Raw genomic sequence first — 20871 nt, 5'->3', positions numbered from 1 at the left:
TAAAAATACTAGTAGAAAAACAACTTTAAACATTAATCTAATTTCATGCATCCTTTCAGCCACAGAATGACTCCAAAAGTTAATTTTTAAGCAAATTCACTTCAAAGGAATGTCTGAATTAATAATTAATTTTTTACATTTACATGAACAAGTTGACTACCCGAATTTTATGCATCATACACCTTACTGAAAAGAGTTAAAAAGAGATACAGGGCTAACTTTATTTCTCTCCCCCGACTTTGATTGCTAAGTGCCCCAAGGAGAGGAGCTTTATTTATACAGCTTATGGCAATCTCTTTCAGTTAACAAGGAATGTCTTCAAGAACAGGAAACACCGTCCAAGTTCACTCGTCCCAGAGTGCCTTAAGTGAAAACACAGTTCACCTACTTGCACCGAGGATACATACACACCAGGGGATAAAAGCAGCCTCGTGGCACGGATGTGACAAAAGAAGCACCATCAAGAAGCCAGCACATACTGTACCAAAAATCACAAAGCCAGATAAAAAGACGTCCCCTGTCCTGGAGAGCTTTACAATCCATTAGACAGATGTAACAGTAGGATAAGACAAATGATCGGGATGTGAGGACAGGGTAACAAAGCCGTCAGCAGACAGCGATCAGATATTTCAATACTTAAACCACCGTGCTGTTTAAAGTTCCATTACAGAAAATGTGGGTCTAGCCAATAGGACTCGATATTGAAAAGAATTCATTTCATCCTAAAATCAGGTCCTTGGTCACAAAGACAGCTCTCCAGGTTCTACCAGCTGCACAGATGAGCTCTCCATTGACCATGGGGCTGCTTAAACAATCACTGCGTAGGCAACTAAAATGAATCCCTACTCTTTTTCTCCTTACGTGCAATGATGAGCAGCCTTCCCTTCTAACGAAAAGCCTCCCTGACACACTACTTTTTTAAACAAGGCTCTTCCTTTCCTTCACAGAGGCCAAAGATGTGGCAGCTACATTAAATCATGCTTTTATCTTGCACTGGAGCACTGTTACAGTCAGACCTTATCTTTACCGATATCGAAGTAAAAAGGAATCATTGGAAGTTGAGAAATTGTGTGCCAGCACTATTTCAGAGAGACAAACAAGTGCTCTTGGGCTGAACCAAATCTTTCAAACCTGCCGAATGCAAAATATTAGCTGCTGAGTTGTATCAGGCTTCAACTGTCTCTTTGTAACTACAGGAACAACGCTTTTGACATTGTTCACATCAGGCGACCCGTTACCACTAAAGCAAGCTGGTAACGCAGGCGTAATTCTGGTACCGTGTTCATCTATGTCCAAGTCAAAATTGGTAACTTTCAAATTCTATCAAACGTGACATCAAATGTTATTCTGGTCGGTACTTACCTGCATGGAAGCAAAAACCTATGTGGAGAGGAGTTCTGCTTCAGTGTAAAAGAAATTCTGGTTAACTGAAGGCTTTTGGTTATTCAGACGTCTTTCAAGTAAAAGTGCACAAGGAACATTAACATGTTTCCTTTGGTAGGGTGGAACTGATGAAGTCTTCAAATTCTGACACCCCAAAGTTATCGATGTGCTTTCTACCAACTTAAATATGCAAGAAAACACTATAAAATGGAAGTGAGAGGCAAAGAGAACAAGTCAGAAAGCAGAGGGAAGAGATAAGAGCAAACAGATCTCTAGGAGGCACAGGATACCTTAGAAAAACAGTCATTAGATGCAAAAAAAAAGTTCTTATTAAAAAGGAACAAATACAGTACATGACAAAAAGGATTTTCTCCCTGTAGAAATATTTTCATTATCACCTACTGTATAGTGTGTGGCAGCAAAGCAAGGCTGGTTAACTTCACAGCTGGAGTCCCCGCAGAGCGGCAAAGAGAAAGACATTTGGGAAAGTAACCTGTACCAATAGTCATGAGCAGCTCCTGCTCAGAACGACACTTTTACTGAATAAAGGCTGAAACTGATTCTGTTCTAATTCTGAAAAAAAATACATGGCACAAATATAAGTTCTGTGTCTGTTCAAAAGTAGGAACAAAGTGAAACATTCACCATAATACACAAGGATGTAAGAAGAAAGACGATCACAAAAGGAAAACGTTAATTTAAGCTTGAAGTATTTGTGTGATGTTATGTAATTGGAAAACGCTTCCAAGGAGAAAAACTGTCATCCCACGATTCAGTCACAAACGCTGGGATGACGAAGAGACGGGCCCAGTGGCTGTCAGACATAGGAAGTTGATCTGGAGGTCTTTGGTTTTTCCTGTTAGGCTTTACATACGGGAGGTAACCAGCTGTCTTACATGAGAGGTTCCTGCTTATGATTTGCCCACCTTTGACAGTAATACTATAAACAAACCCAAAACCCCACACATGCACACTCAGCACTCCAGATCCCCAGCAGCCAAGCTGGTTTTCATCCCAGTATTATGAGACGGGATTTACGCCCATGAAGTTCATACTACACATATAAAAATACATATAGTCTAGCATTTATCATACTAGTATCAGGGATGTTCCCTAGTAAACCCAGTACCTCATTATGACTGCCTTGAAGCCATGAATATATAACTATTTCCCCAGGTCAGATTTAACTTGAAGTTCACACCATTTCTAAACGCCCTTTACATACACAACAAAACAGAAACCATAAATTAATTGCTTTCTCTCCCTCTCTCCAGGGTTGGAAACTTTGGGTGATCCTCCCAATAATTTACAGGGATAAACATGTACAAAAATGTTAAAAAAAACCCAAACCTAACCAAAACCTCCTTTTCCACAGCATCTAACTGTGACCTGGAGAGAGGGCTGGCTCAGGCAGAGGACCTTCTACCATTCCAAGCAACACCCAGGTTTTGGCACGTGTGTTGGTTTGCTTTTTGTTCGCAGTCTACAGAAAAACACAAACCCAGCCAGCCGCAAACAGCAGCAGTACAGAACTCATCCCAGATTGCCAAGAGAATGGTGGCAATTAACTATGTCTTCTACAAGTTGTATTAGTAATACTGAAAAGCTGTTTCAAAAAGAAAAACCTTCTTGCTCTAGAGGTGTTTCCTCCACAAGTTGTTGTGCAGACCCTATTTGCTTTGGCGATAACCCAAGGGAACTCAGTTGCCTGATTCATTAACTCAAAAAGATACAGATCTCTTTAGGAATCTGAATAAAGGTAATACATACACCAACGAAGGACACGAGCCTGTGTGCATGCACATATATACATGAACTTCAAGGGGTTTACTGTACAACAGTGTTAACTCACGTTTCTTTTTATTAAAAGACTTCATTAAAAGCTAGCCTTCACAAAGTAGCACTGCTCATGACTTCATCCAATACAGGAACAAGTTACTAAGCAACTAAGAATTAGATTCTGAATACGTAAATGTGGTAGTGAGGAAGTCTATTCTATACAGTTTTTGATGTTCTAAAAAGATCCACTCGCTTAAACTCACTTGCTGGAGATCAAGTTATGTTAAATTAAACCTGTTCAGTTAAAAAAACAAACAAACAAAAACCAAACAAACCCAACTCCTCGCCCCCCCCTCCAAAAGAAACAAACACAAAAAAGCAGAAAACCCACCACACACAGATACATGTCTTAAATGCACAGATGGTATCTAAACCAGATGTCACAGAACAGAACCACTGCAAAAGTAAAAGGGAACTGAACAATTTTTTAAAGGTTCCTTCCCTTTGCAGCTGCCTACATCATCAATAAGTGATAAAATCAAAACTTGGGTCGATGAGAATTGCTATTTCAGCCTGACCTACATTTTTCCTAGTTGAATCAGACTGAGGAACAAGAGCCACATAGACATTTGGCAAACCCCAGGTTTTATTACAGGTCAGCACGCTGCCAAAAAGCACCGCCTCAGCCCCACTCCAGAGCTCTGCCTTCAAAGCCTGAACTGAAGCAATTTGTCAGTTTTCTTCCAAACAGCTTCTGTATTGAGGAAACCCTCTGCAGTCAGTCAGGTACTCTCAAACACAAATATACAAACAGAAGCTCTGAAATAGCTCCCCCACTCTTCCCTGGGTATTAGCTTGCCATTGTCAGAGACGGGTCACTAGGGTTAGACTTAAGAAGTGCTTCACGGAGTCCATCTAACTTAAAAAAAAAAGATAGGTTTTTTTGTTAGTGATTCGTTATCTGGTTCCTACTAGTGTTAAATGTGACATAAGGACTTCTCAAATTTGCCTTCCGAGATCAATGTATGTATAGAGACCCTTGTACACAAAATATCAGCAGTATTAGCCATACCTCACAAGTACCTGACACTGAATAAGCCTTTGACATCTTTCAAACCCCCCTTTGGAACATGCCTTGGAATAAATGAGCCCAGTGAGCTATGAGTACATACCTGCTCCACACCCTTTGTGAAAGGCATCTTGACTCCTGAACCACCTTCCCTGTCTCCAGCATGCTCATTTTCCCAAGGCAGCTTGTTTTTTCCTTTACCCGCACTCAAGACTCTCCTTGGACTTACTCCTTGATCGACATATGCATCATGCAAGCTGGAGTTTTGCAGAGCATCATCCCTTGCATGACACCCACAGTAACTGTGTGCACTCTGAGTCCTGTTGCCCATCAGCAACCACTCTGTATCTGCACCGGGGGGTAAACAGGACCCCCTGTTATGACCAGATGAGGGCAAGGGCACAGCGTACTCTACAAACCCTTGGTCAACTAGCTTTGGCAAGGTCTTCCTGGCCAGCCTGGCCTGCACCGCATGCATCACCCCATCCCCGTTGTCCTCAAGTTCCACTGCATCCACCGCTTTGAAGAGCAGGGTGGTTTTGTCTGGGCCCATGGAAGACGCCAGCACAGCAAACGCCTCCATGGCAGCATGCCGAACCCTGCGCTTGCTGTCCACCAGTGCTGGAGCCAGCCCAAACGCCAGCTTGGCCAAGTCCAGCTCCTCACTAGGGTAAGTGAGGAGGGCCACGATGCAGATGTTGACCACCTCCTCCCGGACTTTGGAGTTCTTGTGCTGCAGATGCTCCTGCTGCAGCAGCAGGCCCAGCACCGGCTGAGGACCCGCTGCCTTCATCAGCCGCAGGAACAGGCGGTTGTACTCCTGCCGGACGGCCAGCTTGTTGTCCCCCAGGACTTTAGCAGCAGCAGAGACCAGAGGTGCCAGGAAGGGCTGGACCTGGTCACCCAGGCGCAGCGCCAGCAGATGGATCACCTCCAAAGCCCCGAGCACCACCTTGAAGTTGGAGTCGTCGAGGAGGGTGTAGAGGAAGCTGATGAGCCCCAGGAGACTGGGGGCCGGTGTGGAGGTCACTGCAGCCTGGCTGGCACCCCCAACCACCCTCTTCAGATCCTCCACTGCTTGCGTGCGGTTCCTGTAGTCCTCCTGGTCCAGCAGCCGGGCGTGCAGCTCCGGCGGCAACAGCCCCAACTTCAGGCCGGTGCCGCCGGGCTGGGTGGGGGGCGGCGGCGCTGTGCCTTCCCCCGCCGGCCGGCCCTCGGGCGGCAAAGGCTGGCCACCGGCCTCCCCGGGGCCGCCCAGCTGCCAGGCCAGGCTGCGGGAGAGCTCACCGAGGCCGTGACGGGCGGCGGGGGGCGGCGTGAGGGCCCGCAGGGCGGCGGGGGGCGGCCGGGGGGGGCGGCCGGGCCCGCGGCGCCGCCCGCGCAGGACCTCTCCGCGCAGGGCCGGCCGCGGCCCCCACGGCAGCTCCACAGCGACGGCAGCGTCACCCTGTCCCACCGCCCGCCCGCCGCGCTGGGGGCCGGCGAGCTCCTCCATGGCGCGGGCGAACGGCGGCAGGGCCAGGGCGGCGGCCATGCCCCCACCCCAGCAACGCGCCGCGCACAACACCGCCGTCGCCAGGGGCCGGCCGAACCCCGCCTGCGCGGCGCCAACCACCGCGCGGCAGGAGGGGGGCAGTGATGGCCGGCACAACGCCTCGCCGCCCCCCACCTCAGCCGCCGGCGCTGCAGGATATGAACGCGCCGCTGCAGAATTCGGGAACCATGGGGCAGGAGATGGAGGCGCCGGCGCCGCGCCGCCGGTGAAGAGGAACGGCCGCCACCCCCCGCACGGTGTGGGGAATGGTACCGCCCGGGCGCGGGCGGCTGTGGGTGCGCGACCCTTCCCCGTCGCTGATTGGTCGTGGGAGCGGGGCGGCGGCGCCCGGAAGTGACGCGTTGCTGTTGCCGGGCGCTGCCGTCGGAGCGGAGGCGAGTGAGGCGGCGGCGACCGCGGGCCGGGCCCTGCCGTGGCCTGGCCACCCCCGCCCGCAGGTGAGCCCGTCCCGCCACGCTCGGCCTCGGTAGCGGGTCCCGCTCCCATTTGTGGCGCCGCGGGGACCGCTGTATCCTGTATCGGTGTGCGGAGTGCGGGAGGGATGGAGCGGTGCTGTGCCGGGGGGTGGGAGCGGTCTCGAGCACTCGCCGCCCGCCCCGGGGAGATGTTGGTGAAAAGGGAGGGGTGAAGGGAGCGTAGCGGTTCCGTCCCGGGGTACCGGTGGGGCGGCCGATACTCAGGCGCTGGGCGCCCCCCTCCCGCGGGCTGCCCGGGGAGCGGCGGGGATGCTGGGGGAGAAACGCACTTTGCCTCGGCCCCGTGCGATGGGCCGGGACCGGAGTTTCAGCGCAGGGGTGAAGTGCAACGGTGTGGAGAGCATAAAATTTCATAAGCAAAGCAATTTTGTGCTTGCAGATCGTTCCTTGCACTGTTTTTGTCGTGCAGAAGGTGGTTTTTGTGATTGTCGGGTGTTCAGAACTTAAGTTAGCTCGGCACTGAGGGCGGGCGCTTTTGAGGTTTTCTGCTGTCTAGTGAGTAACAAAACTGGACAAGCTGCTTGCTGGCTCCAACCATTTTGTGGGCTAAATAAGGAACTGGCGAGCACTTTAATACTGCCCTGAAACAGAAAAGCGCCTGGGGCTCTTCCTGCTGTTTTCGTATAAAGAAAGCGCTGTGCTCTGCATCACTTACTGAGCATCGCCACATACCACAGCTTTTAAAACAGTAGTTCCTCAGTAAGCGAGCTTAGGTATTTATATTTCTGGTTAACCTTTTTATTTCCAATAACACTTTCCCTGCTGTTCACGGTAAGTTTTACCTACAGACTGTGAAAAGGACCTGATAGCGCAGAGCCTAGGGGGAAACTGTTTCATTTGCATTGTAAGCACAAATGGTTGGACCAGCATACATTTTTCAGGGCTGGTTAATGTTCTGGCTTCTGAATTCTTGCTCAACAATAAAATAAATACATGCAAATATGTGGTGTGGGCGGCATTGCTGTGCAGGAAGTTTGTGAGGTACAGCAGTAGACATCTCTACCAAGTTGGTACAAAAAGTTTTATTTCTGCAGAATAACTTATATATAGTTATTTATAACTGGTTTTCCAGGTTTTGCATCTGAACTGTACCCATTCTGTTTTCCTTCCATGTGGTGTTACCCCGTGCTTTATGATTTCTGTGTATATGTACAATCAAGTTATGAACTGACCACAAACAGAAACGGAACAGAAAGTGGTTTAGCTGCTGAACAGCTCTTCCCACCCACCCCATATAATTTCTGCTGCAAAAAATGTTGTTACATGGAAAATGTTGTTGTAGAGTCTCGACTTTTTCAGATATGCTTAAAATACTTTCTTTGAGATGCTTTTTTTTTCTAGCAGGGGATTGTAATAGGAGAGGGATGAGCTAGCTTATCTCTTAATGGCAAGAAGTTTTCTATCCCTAGCTGTAAGCCTTCACTTCTCTGTCAGTGCTATTATGTTCTGTATTTAAATGCTGGCAACTAATTTTATTCTTTCAGATTAAGCGCTTTGTAAGTAGGCTCACTGCAAATTAGATGTCAGTTAAGGAGCTGTAAAAATGATGAACTTCTTAATAATAAGATAAAAGAAGTGAGATCTTCAAGTTTGTGTAGTCATTTAGCAAATCAAAATGAAATAAGCTTTTCAGTTCAGAAATTGGATGGTTGCAGTGTTCTCTGTAGAACAATAGTTATATTTCCTCGTGGTCCAGGATTCTGACACATTCATACCCTCCACCCTCTCACCAGTATAATAATTGAGTCTGAATAAAGAACTGAAGAACTGCTTCTCCAACAGGTAGTGGTGGGCAGCACCAGTTGAATTTTAATGATACTGAAATTAGAGCAGGTGTCATAGTGCCTTCAAGTGTCACGATGCAAACTAAAACTTCTTGGAAGAAGTGTTTGGGGTTTTGTGGAGCGGTGGGTAGGAACGAGGATCCTTCTCTCTACCTTTGCTAGTGATGTTGGGAAGCACGGGTGGCTGCCAGTGCTGGGAGGAGGTGGAAATGGTGATAGACACCAGGATGCTCATCCCGGGAAGCACCTCACCAGCTCCCACCTCTTGACCGTGGAGGCAGGGCCAGCTCTTTCCCACGTCTGATCTCTCCGGAAGGCCAGGGCACGTCCGCTGGGGTTTCTCTCTCATGGTGGAAGCCACTCGGTGAGGTGAGGCAAGGATCTTTCCCATCTCCTCTGCCTGTTCAGAGTACAGTAACTTCTGCTGCAGCACCCCCTTTCCTGCAAGCCTGGGCCCCGCTGTCTCTGTGGGTCTTTTTTGCCTCTTTGAGCAGAGGGAGGGACTTGCTGTTCCCAGCAAGAAAGGGAGGATGGAGGACTGGTCCCCGCAGCACTGGGCGCAGGGGAAGCACAGCAGGACTCAGCTGTCCCACAGCAGCACTAGGTATGCCGCAAGGCGAGTAGCACAAAGTAGTTGAAGAACTTTCAAAACTTTGTCTCAAATAAGACAGTTCTGTTCTTTATTTATCTCTATTTTTATTTCAGGCAATGTTCAGTTCTCTCAAATATCTCATTAAAATCCCATCATGTATTCATCGCTTCAGATAATATGCATTTTACTCCAGAACAGAAAAAAAACAGGGTGGTGATGGTTGTATTTTTTTAAGTCAAAGTTTAATATAGCATACGCTATTAATAAACATTTGATTGTCCTGGATTTAACTTCCATGAAAAAGCATAGCACATAAGGATCGAAGAAGTAAATTGGAAAGTAATAAACCTAATTAAGATAAAAGCAAAAATGGAAAAATATTTTTTAAATGTTATGTATGGCACGTCTAAGTAACATGAGTAACGAAGCTGTTGAAACGAAGCCCTGAGTAATGCGTTAAAAATTCTGTTTGTCACAGATGGACCAGTCGTCTCCAACCTACATGCTTGCCAACTTAACCCACTTGCATTCTGAACAGCTTCTGCAAGGCTTGAACCTCCTTCGCCAACATCACGAGCTCTGTGACATTATCCTCAGAGTTGGCGATGTCAAGATCCATGCCCACAAGGTGGTGCTTGCCAGCATCAGTCCATACTTCAAAGCCATGTTCACTGGGAACCTTTCAGAGAAGGAGAACTCGGAGGTGGAGTTCCAGTGCATCGACGAGGCGGCCCTGCAGGCCATCGTGGAGTATGCCTACACAGGAACGGTGTTCATCTCACAGGACACTGTAGAGTCGCTTCTTCCGGCTGCAAATCTTCTCCAGATCAAACTGGTAGTAAAGGAGTGTTGTGCATTTCTTGAAAGCCAGCTTGACCCTGGCAATTGCATCGGGATTTCTCGTTTTGCAGAGACCTATGGCTGCCATGACCTCTACTTGGCTGCTAACAAGTACATTTGTCAAAACTTTGAAGATGTTTGTCAGACAGAAGAATTTTTTGAGCTTACCCATTCTGAATTGGATGAAATTGTTTCCAATGACTGCTTGAATGTTGTGACAGAAGAAACCGTCTTCTATGCACTAGAGTCCTGGATCAAGTACGATGTGCAGGAGCGACAGAAGTACTTAGCACAGCTGCTGCATTGCGTTCGGTTGCCGCTGCTGAGCGTTAAGTTTCTTACGAGGTTATATGAAGCAAACCATCTCATTCGTGATGACCATACTTGTAAACATCTGCTAAATGAGGCCCTAAAATACCACTTTATGCCTGAACACAGACTTTCCCACCAGACCATGCTGATGACACGACCTCGCTGTGCTCCTAAGGTCCTCTGTGCGGTAGGAGGAAAAGCTGGACTGTTTGCCTGTTTGGAAAGGTAAGTAATAGGTAAAGTTGTTGTAGCACTTGAGTGGTGCGATGTGACATTCATGCGTGTTTGTTATCGCCCTGGGTCAGGATTAAGGCAATCATTGAAGAGCTGTGGTTTGCAGGACAGTAGTTACTGCTTTCCTTCATCAGAACTTTTAAGCAGGTTTGGTTTTTTTAACAGGGACAAGGACTGAATTCAAAATGCTTTTTGATTCCATGAGTAGTCTTCAGTGTTACGGGGTTTCATTTGTACCAACACAAATAGCTAAAAAATCTTATCATTTTAATTCTGTCGATTGAAAATTTGGTTAATAAAAGTTTGTATGCTGCTACTTTATCCTTTCAGGTCTTTTCATTTTACATAAATTTACGCCGATCTATCGTTATTCCAGACAATCAAATCATAATATTTAACCTAATATATAACAAATATGCTTCCTGATAACTCAAAAGTCCTTGGAATTAAAATAGGCTTAATCGGAGAACGGCAAAGAGGTAATTCTTAGGATTGTCAGGTTCTTGGTCATAATGCAATCATGACTTTAGCCTGAGCGCTGAGTAGGTATCCATATCCGTGCTGGCAGAAACAGGGAAGTGCCCATCTTTCTTTACCCAGTTTTCAAAATGAACCTCCTCTTCCGCTGCTGGAGCACATCGCTGAGGCTAATGTAATAGAGAGGAAAACTGCATTCTTCCCCATACTTGTATGGTTGGGTTTCCTTATAATATTGTATTAACATATCCAGAAGTGGTAGTTAAACCATGTGTGTGTCTGCAGATATATGTGTACTTATACATACACATACAGTGCTTTGATGTTGAATGTACCCTTTTCAGCTCAGTCCATGTTCTCGGAGTAAAGGCAGACTACCCAAACTGGTTCTACAGATGAATTCTGGGATAATGTTTTACTCTGAGATATTATTTTCCATGACACTTCCATACTTGCATATTTATACATACACTTAAAAACCTGGGAAGATCCATATGTTCTTTTTCCCTGTGTTGGGAGACGTTGTCAAAGTTATTTAAAGTTAACTTTCCTGATAATAGGGATTGATAGTAAACTAGATGTTGGGGCTTGGAATTGTTTGGTTTGTAGGTTTAAAAAATAAAGGAGGTTTTGTGCTTCATAAAAAAGCTGAGTGAATAAGGTCATTCTCTGATATTCTTCATCTCTGTTTCTTTCACCGCTTCTTCAATGATTGTAACAATATTACATCCCAATGTAGTTTGGATTATTTTGATTTTAAAAAAAAATGCTCTTTACTACTCTTCACCATGTTTTAATGCATAGAAAAATGTGCTCTTCCTTAATTTATTATTCCTATTCATCTTTCCTAAACTGTTGTTTCAGATAATACTCAAGTTTAAACAATTGCTCTTGACTTACAAAAAATAGTCACAGATCAATTAAATAAATAATTCCTAATACAATTAAAATTGTGAAGTAGAAAACCTTAATTCCACTGTTCTCATTATGCTTTTCATTTGTACTTGCATGAAGGCTGTTTTTTCACTTACAGTTAGAAACTCCTTCATAATAACAAAATTACTTAGAAAATAGCAGTACTAAATATATTCTAAGTGCGCTGCTGCTGTCAAGAGCCAGTAGTCCCTACTTCTGAGTTTGTAGCGGCTATCGGCTCTCCAGTGCTTTCATTTTCTTGTCTGTTTTTTGAACAGATTATGTTTCTGGTGTACTAGGTATTATTTTAAATGATGTAAGTAATTTATTAACTGAAGCATTTAGATAGATTTGCTAGACTTTATAAGTGACAGGCTAGACCCACCGTATTTTAACACTGGGTATGATTAAAAGAAAATGCAAATAAGCAGTATTTTGAAAACAGACTTTTCAAATAGTTTGTTCTACTTAGACATTTTGTTTAAATTGTATGGTGCATGTAAAATATGTATTTATAAAATTACAAATTGTACTTTCTGAATGTATATTTGTTAGTGTATGTATAGACATGTGCTTCCCCCTTTCTAATTCTCCTTTTCTCTCCCATCTCTGTGGCTGTTCTGACTTTTTTTTTTTTCCTCAGTTTACCCTTCTTATCCCTTTGGTTTGTATTTTCAGTTCACTCAATCACAGCCTACCTCCAAAAGCTGCTGTGGCGTCAGCCCTGTATTTATTGTCTTCCCTGGCCTTACCCACGATGCTGTCCTGCCTTCTCCGCAGTCTGCCTGGTTTGTGCTTTCACAATGCATCATTTCAGGTCTCAGGCTTGGTGCCGTGGCTACTTGCTGTGTTGCTGCATCACACTGTGAGGCCCTGGGGTTTTAATTCTTTAGAGAGTAAACAGCATTTGATTTTAGCTTGTGTTTGGGCTATTGGAAGAAACAGCAAACATCGGATGGGACATGAAATCATCTTAAGACTGTGTTCCTTGGTGCTCAGTTGCACTTCACAGAAAGTTAGGTTTGCTCACATAATCTTTGTTTTTCTATTTCAGTGTTGAAATGTATTTTCCACAGAATGACTCCTGGATAGGCCTGGCACCCCTTAGCATTCCCCGGTATGAATTTGGAATATGTGTCCTAGACCAGAAAATATATGTTGTAGGAGGGATTGCAACCCACGTGTGTCAAGGCATCAGCTACCGAAAGCATGAGAATTCAGTGGAGTGCTGGGACCCCGACACGAACACTTGGACATCTCTTGAAAGGATGTTTGAGAGCCGGAGTACTCTGGGAGTGGTAGTTCTGGCAGGAGAGCTCTACGCCTTAGGTGGCTATGATGGGCAGTCTTATTTACGAACTGTAGAGAAATACATTCCCAAAGTGAAGGAATGGCAGCTAGTGGCCCCGATGAACAAAACCAGAAGTTGTTTTGCTGCAGCTGTCTTGGATGGAATGATATATGCCATTGGTGGTTATGGTCCTGCCCATATGAACAGGTATGTGCTTTTGGTGTGTAGCTCAATGTCATAAGCTGGAAATCGTTGAAACTTGCTATGAAGCTTGTGTTCAGCAGCCAATTAAAAAGTATTTTAAGATAGATTGGTAACCCACAGTGGGCCTCATTAATCCTTGTTCTGTAGTATCAGTCTGACAATTCAACTGGGAAATCTTGATTATAACTTATCTTTATTTGTTCCAGCTCAGAGCTGCTTTGTTTGGGGTTTTTTTTGTTGTTGTTTTAAAAATCTTTAAGAAGGGAAAACGGTAAAGACAAAGACATATATGCATGTTACTTAGCGAGGTGCTGCAAGACACCTAACCCTGTAGACCCCCAAGCTGGGTAACTCAGCAGATCAGTATTGTGCGGGTTTATTTGCTCGGGCCCCAAAGTAGCGTTCCTGTACCTGTGTCCAGGCGCTGAGTCCTCAGGAGAGCTTGCTCAGCACTCTGCCAGCACTACGGGAATCCTACCTCAAGCCTGCAAAATATTAGGATGCGTGACTAGCTTTAACATCAAAAACACTGATTTGAAATGAATAGGATTTTTCACATGCTTAATACACACAAATCTATACCTCAGGTGGAATCTGTAAGTAGTCTTAATGGTAATAATAAAGTTTAGGATGATGGTTACTGGTGTGGCTCCTGGGTTGAAGTGGGCTTGTTTCAGACCTTATGTTCACAAGGAGTTTTCCTGTTACCAGCATGCTCTTTAATTGTTCTGTTCCACATTGCTCCATATGGATGGACAGGGGTATTTAGTTATGTAAAGAAATCATTTGTACTCTCTTTTCCCCATAAAATTGGGAACAAATCAGCCATATGTCCCTCCAGGAAGCAAACTTATAAACTACAAGTCTAAATAGCTGAATAAAGAATGAAAATGAAAACCTTGCTTATAGGAAGGTTTGGATTGATTGTTTAACAGTGTACTATAACGATATTGCACTAATCATTAATTCTACTTACTTCTTATACTTGATACGCTTTTATATGGAACAGTTTGTGAAGCAAAGGATTGGTTTCCAAATAGGAAAGTATATCTAAGTAGTTTTCATTTGGAAAATGCAAACAATCTTTTAAATCACTGAAATACAAACCAGCAATAACTCAAACTGTTTGTGACAGGATTTTATGAAACTTAACGTGATGTTATTCTAATTTCTTATATTTCAAATTATGAACTCTAGTAGCAGTTGAAATACTTAGTAGACAAGCGAGCCACCTCTGAAAGCTTTCTGTTGACTCTAGAATTTCTTCACTTGGGAATTTGACCCGGCATAATTAAGCTGTGCTGTTGTCCTATATGGTCACTCATAGCTCTGCTCTGTCTTTGTACCACACAGAACTATGGGCGTTAGGAGTAGCTTAAACGAAGCAAAGTCAGTAGTGGAGCAGAGCAGGGACACCAGGAGTTACTGTGGCACCTGGGGGATGCTCGCTCCGCTGTAGCGTTGCACAGAGCTTAAAAAAGGGAGATAATCAAGCCCTTGCTCTTGCCAGAAGTGGTTCCCAAAAGTTAAAACGCTGAGTGTGCACAGGCCTGTGAAAGGTCAACTCGGTAACCACCTTTCGGGAAGTGTAAGACTTGGCACTGGAGCAATAGGAAATGTCTTTATCGAGCTGGTACCTTTAAAGGAAAAGCTCTTAACGACATTAAAATTCTGCTGTTCTGCAGTAGCCTTACTCCTCGTACCACATCTTTTCTCTTCCTCAGTCAGAAAGAAATTGCCAGCAGCTCCTGTAGAGTTACTGGAATCTGATATTTCATTATTTGCTTTCTTAAATTTAATTTACTTTTTACTGAATAATTTTAGTTTTATTAATTATTCAAGGGTGCGAGTAATATGCCATGCCGTACAGTCATTAGGCTCATAGAGTGATAGCCATTAGACTCTAGCATGAAAAGACAGCCATCTGCTGTGTAACTAAGCGCCTTTTCTCCAACTCTGCAGTGCTTCTGGTTTGCTTTTCCCCTCTTTTTTTCCCCGCCTTGTGCTACTGAAGCTACACTTTGGACAGGGAATGGCGGCGTGCCATGAGTGTGTTAATGACTCTGACCATCTGTACAGCTCCAGTGATTAAAAAAAAAATAATAACGGTGATGATGATCATTCATTTCCATTTTATCCTGAAGGCTTCTTCTATCCTTAGTGTTTTGATCTGCCACCTCTTTATTGCTTTTCCTGTGGGATTAGCTTGCCATATTTTTTCCTCCCTGTTATTTTCAGGCAAGCCTTAAGGAAGTTTTTGATTTGATGCGTTACTCAAATAGACACACTTCAGATCTGCATTGTGTTCAGTTTTTCATGAGTTGCTTTTTCTATAAATAGCAGCAGTCATCGTTGAAAGAACTTTCCGTTCTGAAGCCAGCTTTGAAAAGTCTTGCTTTGTTTCAATATGTCACCTGAAGATCCAGGTCAGTGGCATAAGGACATCAGAGAAGCGGCCGAACTGCAGTTGCTACATCAGGATGAAATATGTTAAAACTGCTTTTTGGCAACACTTTCTTGAGAACCTTCAGCTGCTTTGTGTTGTCAAAGGACCCTCGTATGTGATTAGTGTTTCTGAGGTGATAACGCTGCCTTTAGTTTCTTGTGTGCTACCATTGGTTGTGCAAAGCAGCCATGCTGCAAAATTTTTCATCAGCTCAACACTTCTTTGTGTTGCATTATTCCTGTGTATGGTAATATTGGTTGGCAGAACTAGATGTACCTCTGACAAATGCGGATTTCTCATGGAGTGAAATTCAAATGTCACTAAAATCGAAGTTTCACAAGTTGTTTCTTTGTATTTGCAGCATGGAGCGTTATGATCCAAGTAAAAACTCGTGGGAGACAGTCGCTTCGATGGCTGATAAGCGAATAAACTTTGGTGTTGGCGTCATGCTGGGCTTCATTTTTGTAGTAGGTGGACACAATGGTGTGTCTCACTTATCGAGCATTGAGAGATACGATCCTCATCAAAATCAGTGGACTGTGTGTCGACCCATGAAGGAACCCAGAACAGGTAGGGACGTGCAAAACTCTCAGCACTTAATTCAGATATCCTTTCATAAATAAACTGCCGTTTGACCTGACAGAAGCTGCAATAAAGTCGCAATGACTTTTCTGCAGAGTATTGTACTTCGTCTGTGAATTGGGCCAAAAGTTACTAATCAGCTCTGTGAAATGAAATATTTTTGCATTAATTTTGAGTTAATTTCAGAAATTCTATGGTTACTGTTCTATTGTATTTTATTCTATGTTGAGACTCAATAGTGCATCCTTTCTTCTGTCTCCCTGACAAGGGATATTGGAACAGAAGAATTTTGTGCTGTCATAGGAAAGGGCATGAGAGGAGTCAAAAAGGAGTGTAAGACCTGAACAGAGAACAACTCTCCATTTACACCCATTTTCTTTAAAGACGGCCCAAAGAAGGGGGGTACAGGAGGGTTCTAATTAGGAGCAAAAATACTACTTGGTGGTCATGCAGCTCTTTTTTTTTTTTTTTTTTCCCCAAAGGAGTTGGTGCAGCTGTAATCGATAACTACCTTTATGTCGTCGGTGGTCATTCGGGGTCATCCTACCTGAACACTGTACAGAAGTACGATCCCATCTCGGATACCTGGCTGGACTCTGCTGGGATGATGTACTGTCGATGCAATTTTGGTTTGACTGCACTTTGATGAAGAGTGGGACTTTATGGACCTGATGCGAAGATGGAACTTAATTTGCTTGGAAATAAACCCTGCTAGCAGAGACCATAAGCTGCGTTTTCTGAAGCTGGGAAGCTGAAGGAATGTGGTGAAGTTGGGATCGAAATGAGGAAGGATTTGTTTTCTTCCGATAATTGGCCTTTGTTGCTTTACTGACACGGGCAGAAAGCACGGAAAGCTTACTACCAGCTGGGTTTAGATAGCATCCTGTTAATGGCAGTGGATTTTAGAGAGTACTGTAAATGCCTGGGCTATGGTTAGAAAACTTACTGTATATCTAACCCTTTCACCTTCTAGAGCTTTTCTCTCTTCCTCCTGCCTACTCTGAAACATGAAGTTTACTGTGCTTGGGGTGAGAGATGTGTGACTGTGGTGTGTGACTGGACAGTTGCTGATAGTTGTCTGGTTGTGTCTTCATATTAAGAAAATGACAGTGCTTCATAACGTTTTTTATGAACAGTAACTAAAGGGCTGCCTTGTTCCTGTATCTCAAGGTTTGTAAATAACAAATGCCATAGTATGTTGCCTGTACACTCTCTCCTTCGTTACCTGCTTATTGGTAGGAGGGCTGGGATGGTAATTAGTAACTACTTACAGAAATTTACAAGGCAAATTTATTGCCTCTTAACGAAATTTTTGGATCTGCTGAAGAGAAATCACAGTTTTCACTTTCCCTTATATATTCTTTTTGTGGATAAACGAGTGCTAGATTAAATGACTTAATCTTGCTAGTCTGCTCTGTGTTTTCAAATGTAATGCAAGGAAAAATTACAACAGTAACGCATCAGAAGATGCCACAGCAGCATTCATAGCGTGGCATAAAATAAATACTCAGAAATGAATCCGTCCCATCCTTCTCCCAAGCGCACTTGTGTCCATATTCCGTATAACTTCCTTTTCTAAAAGAATGTATGATTGCTTTCTCAGAGTGTTCAGATATAAAAATGGTGCTAAATGTAGGACTTAACGATAAGGCTGTTACCGATTTTAGTGCAGTATGCATAAAGCATGATTGTTTTGATTGTTCTAGTATTTTTGTTCCTTATTTGCTTGATGCATTCGTGCCTATGAAAACTGTCAAGAATAACACAATGTACTGAATGAGCTCTATGTTTGTTACATTATTATTTTATTTTTCAGAAGATCTACGTTTATTGTTCCTTTTCTCACAAATACATAAATAGGGAGCGAATAGTGAGATCCCGTCTTGGGTTTTTCAGACAGTGTTGCCTTTAACATGAGCTGCAATGAATGGAGGGCACAGGGCAAAGTGTGTGTCCTGGGGAGCGGAGTGCTGAAGGTCGGTGCCTCTGAGTAACCAGAATCTCAAGAGATAGAACTTTGTGATGGCCCTAAACTTAGTGAAAATTTGGGCAGGTAAATAGAAAGTGATGCTGTGGGTTATAAACATTATTTAAAATAGACGACTGAATAAATACGAATTTTAGCTAATTTAGAATGTTTTGGTTTGTTTTCTGATTTTTAACTAGGAATCATGGTTATCTTGAATTTTCTGTTTTGGTGTCTGTACGTGTATTGCCAGGCCTGGTACTGAAGAATTTTTTTGCCTCCAGAGTTGTTTTCCCCTTGTTTTAACATGTTAAATTAATGTTTGTTTCCCCTTGTTTTTCAAGTCCGTATAGTATTATTTTTGAAGGTGCAATAATATTTGAAATAGTTGCTTTAAAAGCCATTTCTTTATAAGTATGCGAAGAGGAGGTTTTTGAGTGTACTTGATTTATTCTGAGTTCCTGCAATGCTAATTGCAGCCAGGCAAACAGTGGTGTTCCTTGTTCTTCCGTATGCTAATATTCAGATTTTAAACAGTCAAGGAGACGAGGGTGTTTTCACCATAAAATATTATTCACAGATAACAGGTGTTTGCACAGATTATAAAATCCTGCACGTATTCTTCAAATTTGGTAGAATTAAGCAGGACTTTAAAAGCAAATAAAATTAACAATGTCAGCGTTTTCAATGCAGTTTATTTGACCCACTAAGCATTCTAGTTATATAGCAATAATAGCGTAATTGAATTATTCCAGTGAATCTGTTGATAGGACACAAGTAGCTCCATGGTTGTCTGTTGCGTGTTTGTGTGTGGGGAGGAGGAAGGGGAGCCGTCTGGGGGCTAAGAGGGATGTTTCAGCCTGTTCCCTGGATCTCCTCCTGCCGTTCTGGGAAACGCACACACTGAATATTTCCATGTGCTGTTTGACCTTTCGGTCTCTTTCACAGAGATGCCATTGAGCGTTATATTTTCCAATATACACCTGAGATCAAGACACTTAAACTAATATTAAAAAAGCAAAAATTGCTTGTTTTAAAGAGGAGTTCAGGCCTGTTAATGATACAAGGCTTTCCCCGCAGTTCGGTATGTACCGTACCTTCTAGAGTTTAACTACGATAGGAGTTCATGAATGAAGATGCTCACATACATGTTCTGACTGGAGCTATTAGTAAACGCTCTTTTCAGTTAGCACAAAGTGTTGCGAGGTGTAGAAATCATTTTGATGATTCATCGGAACAAAAAATCTCTAGGTCAGGGTTATTCAGTGTTTATATAAACATCTTTCATTTATGCAAGTCAAAGCACTTAGAGTTGCAAAATGTTTTATTCTCTTTACTTCGGCAGTGGCAATGTTAAATTAGGTGATAGAGATTGACCCCATACTTTGTAATGTGGCATTGCTAAATTTCAGATAGCAGCATAAACAGTTTTTTATTATGTAGGAATGGTATGACGAATGATGAAAATACCTGATGAAATATAATGCTGTTACTTGATGAAGGGTTTAGCTAGATATGGATCAAAGAGTGTATCAACCTAGGGATCACGTCACTAAAAATCATGCCATCTTCAGTTTCTGTTCTGGGTGCTTGTTGTCCTGTTCACTGAAGTGCTTGGTTCTAGGAAGATCAGACTCAACAATCAGTTTAAATCTGCATTTAAAGAACAGTACTGTCATTGTAATGTCTGTCTTGCAGTTTAAAAATTAAGGACCTTCAAATAAGATGTCATACAACTATAAATTATCATCCAGTTCTATTTCTTAATCACTCAAAATTATCTGTAAAGCACTTTAAAATGGGTATGAGTTCATATGTGTACATACAGTTCCTGAATTTCTGATTGTTTTTAATTAAGATATTCATCTGTAAGCTGCTTGACAGCCTCTCCTACTAGGAATGCTTTTCTTTCAGAAACTCTAGTTGGAATTTCTAGAGGGGCAAACGTGTCCAGTGCGCATTAAACAGCTAACTTTTTGTGGGAGATAGCGTGTTACTTTTGTGAATTTGCCATCTGTAAGTCCCCATTCACTATATGAAACAATGCAAAATGTCCAAGCTTGCCTTAAATTCTTGATATTTAACTGAAACGCAAAGAACTGGATGATAATTCCTATTTTTTTGCCTTATGCGCTGTGCTGTATTTTAAACCCAAGGTTAACTATACTTTTTAGCAGGATTTAATAATTGTACAGAGAATACCAAATTGTACTCGGACTTGACCGGAGTGCTTTGGTTGGGAGTATAAAATGATATATGTAGTTTTGTGTATGTAGAGCGTTTTTATGTGTACATCTTTTTTAGCAGCACTGTTCTGGTTTTGTTATTGTTTACAAAAGTGGCATTTGTGTTCGACAGGAAAATAACTGTAACCTGCATTCTCGGTCTTTACTAGTGTTCTCAGCGTGTTTGCTCTTGTGATAATGCTCTGTAAGTATTGTTGTAACTATTTCATCGAATGTGAAACAATTTAGTAAATAAACCTGGGGAAAGACTTTATTTTTATACTTTCATTGGGTGAACATAAATATGCTGTAGGTTTAGTTTCCTAAGGCAGTAACGCCTTTGTGAGTTGTTACTCGAAAGCGGTGGTTCCAGCTGGAGCTAGGGGAGGTGGAGCGGGAGGGTTGAGCAGGCTGGAGCCCCTGACCCCAGTAACGCCTCACCGGGGCTTTGCCCCATTGGTATTAGAAGCTCCCATGAAAGAGGATTTTAATATGTGGCCTGTGATTTCCCATCTGTCCCTGCAGCCATAACTGTCGTCTCCCTGAAGAATCAGCACCCATCAAAGGAACACACAGACCCACTCGTTCCCGCTTTCCTTGGCAGAAGAGCGCGCTCTAGAAAGCTCCTGTCCAGACTGGTCTCTCCTGGTGGAGACCCAGCATCACTGACTGACTGCAGAGACACGATCTCTTCAGGACCAAAGGGCTCTGCAGCTAAGCAATTTTAGTTTATTGTTAGGC

At 43.3% G+C, this 20871-nt stretch overlaps 2 protein-coding genes across 7 annotated transcripts in view; one reads left to right on the top strand and one right to left on the bottom strand.

The window, feature by feature from the left end:
• The window catches only part of TOGARAM1 (TOG array regulator of axonemal microtubules 1), a 36300-nt gene extending 30265 nt beyond the window's left edge, over positions 1-6035 (bottom strand). For 2 of the 4 annotated variants that reach the window (XR_008466169.1, XM_054200022.1), the window contains exon 1: positions 4335-6035. Coding sequence is in view for 3 of the 4 variants with exons in the window: in XM_054200022.1 (XP_054055997.1) it covers positions 4335-5765 (1431 nt within the window). In the remaining variant the exon portion in view is untranslated. The remainder of the gene's footprint in view (positions 1-4334) is intronic. The other 2 variants (XM_054200020.1, XM_054200021.1) reach the window with 1 other exon arrangement.
• Positions 6036-6076: 41 nt separating this feature from the next.
• KLHL28 (kelch like family member 28) lies at positions 6077-20404 on the top strand. 3 transcript variants are annotated; one of them, XM_054200032.1, is made up of 6 exons: positions 6139-6223; positions 8209-8415; positions 9117-10015; positions 12471-12914; positions 15719-15927; positions 16422-20404. In XM_054200032.1, exons 3-6 carry the CDS (start codon positions 9117-9119, stop codon positions 16583-16585), a joined length of 1716 nt encoding a protein of 571 aa, XP_054056007.1. In that variant the 5' UTR covers positions 6139-6223; positions 8209-8415; the 3' UTR covers positions 16586-20404. The 3 variants fall into 3 exon arrangements, with proteins under 3 accessions (XP_054056006.1, XP_054056007.1, XP_054056008.1); XM_054200031.1 differs by lacking the exon at positions 8209-8415 and having other exon boundaries at positions 6077-6223; XM_054200033.1 differs by lacking the exons at positions 6139-6223; positions 8209-8415 and adding an exon at positions 8425-8650.
• Positions 20405-20871: the final 467 nt, after the last annotated feature.

This window comes from Rissa tridactyla, chromosome 4, assembly GCF_028500815.1.
Source record: "Rissa tridactyla isolate bRisTri1 chromosome 4, bRisTri1.patW.cur.20221130, whole genome shotgun sequence".
Taxonomy (NCBI): Eukaryota; Metazoa; Chordata; class Aves; order Charadriiformes; family Laridae; genus Rissa; species Rissa tridactyla.
This window is presented reverse-complemented; position numbering and strand designations above follow the sequence as displayed.

What these genes read in the sequence shown, in the direction of transcription:
- KLHL28 (XM_054200031.1), top strand. Translation starts at nt 9,117, where the DNA reads ATGGACCAGTCGTCTCCAACCTACATGCTTGCCAACTTAACCCACTTG. An exon ending in GGTCCTGCCCATATGAACAG is followed by an intron (nt 12,915 to 15,718) that starts GTATGTGCTTTT and finishes TTGTATTTGCAG; the next exon opens with CATGGAGCGTTATGATCCAA. An exon ending in CATGAAGGAACCCAGAACAG is followed by an intron (nt 15,928 to 16,421) that starts GTAGGGACGTGC and finishes TTTTCCCCAAAG; the next exon opens with GAGTTGGTGCAGCTGTAATC.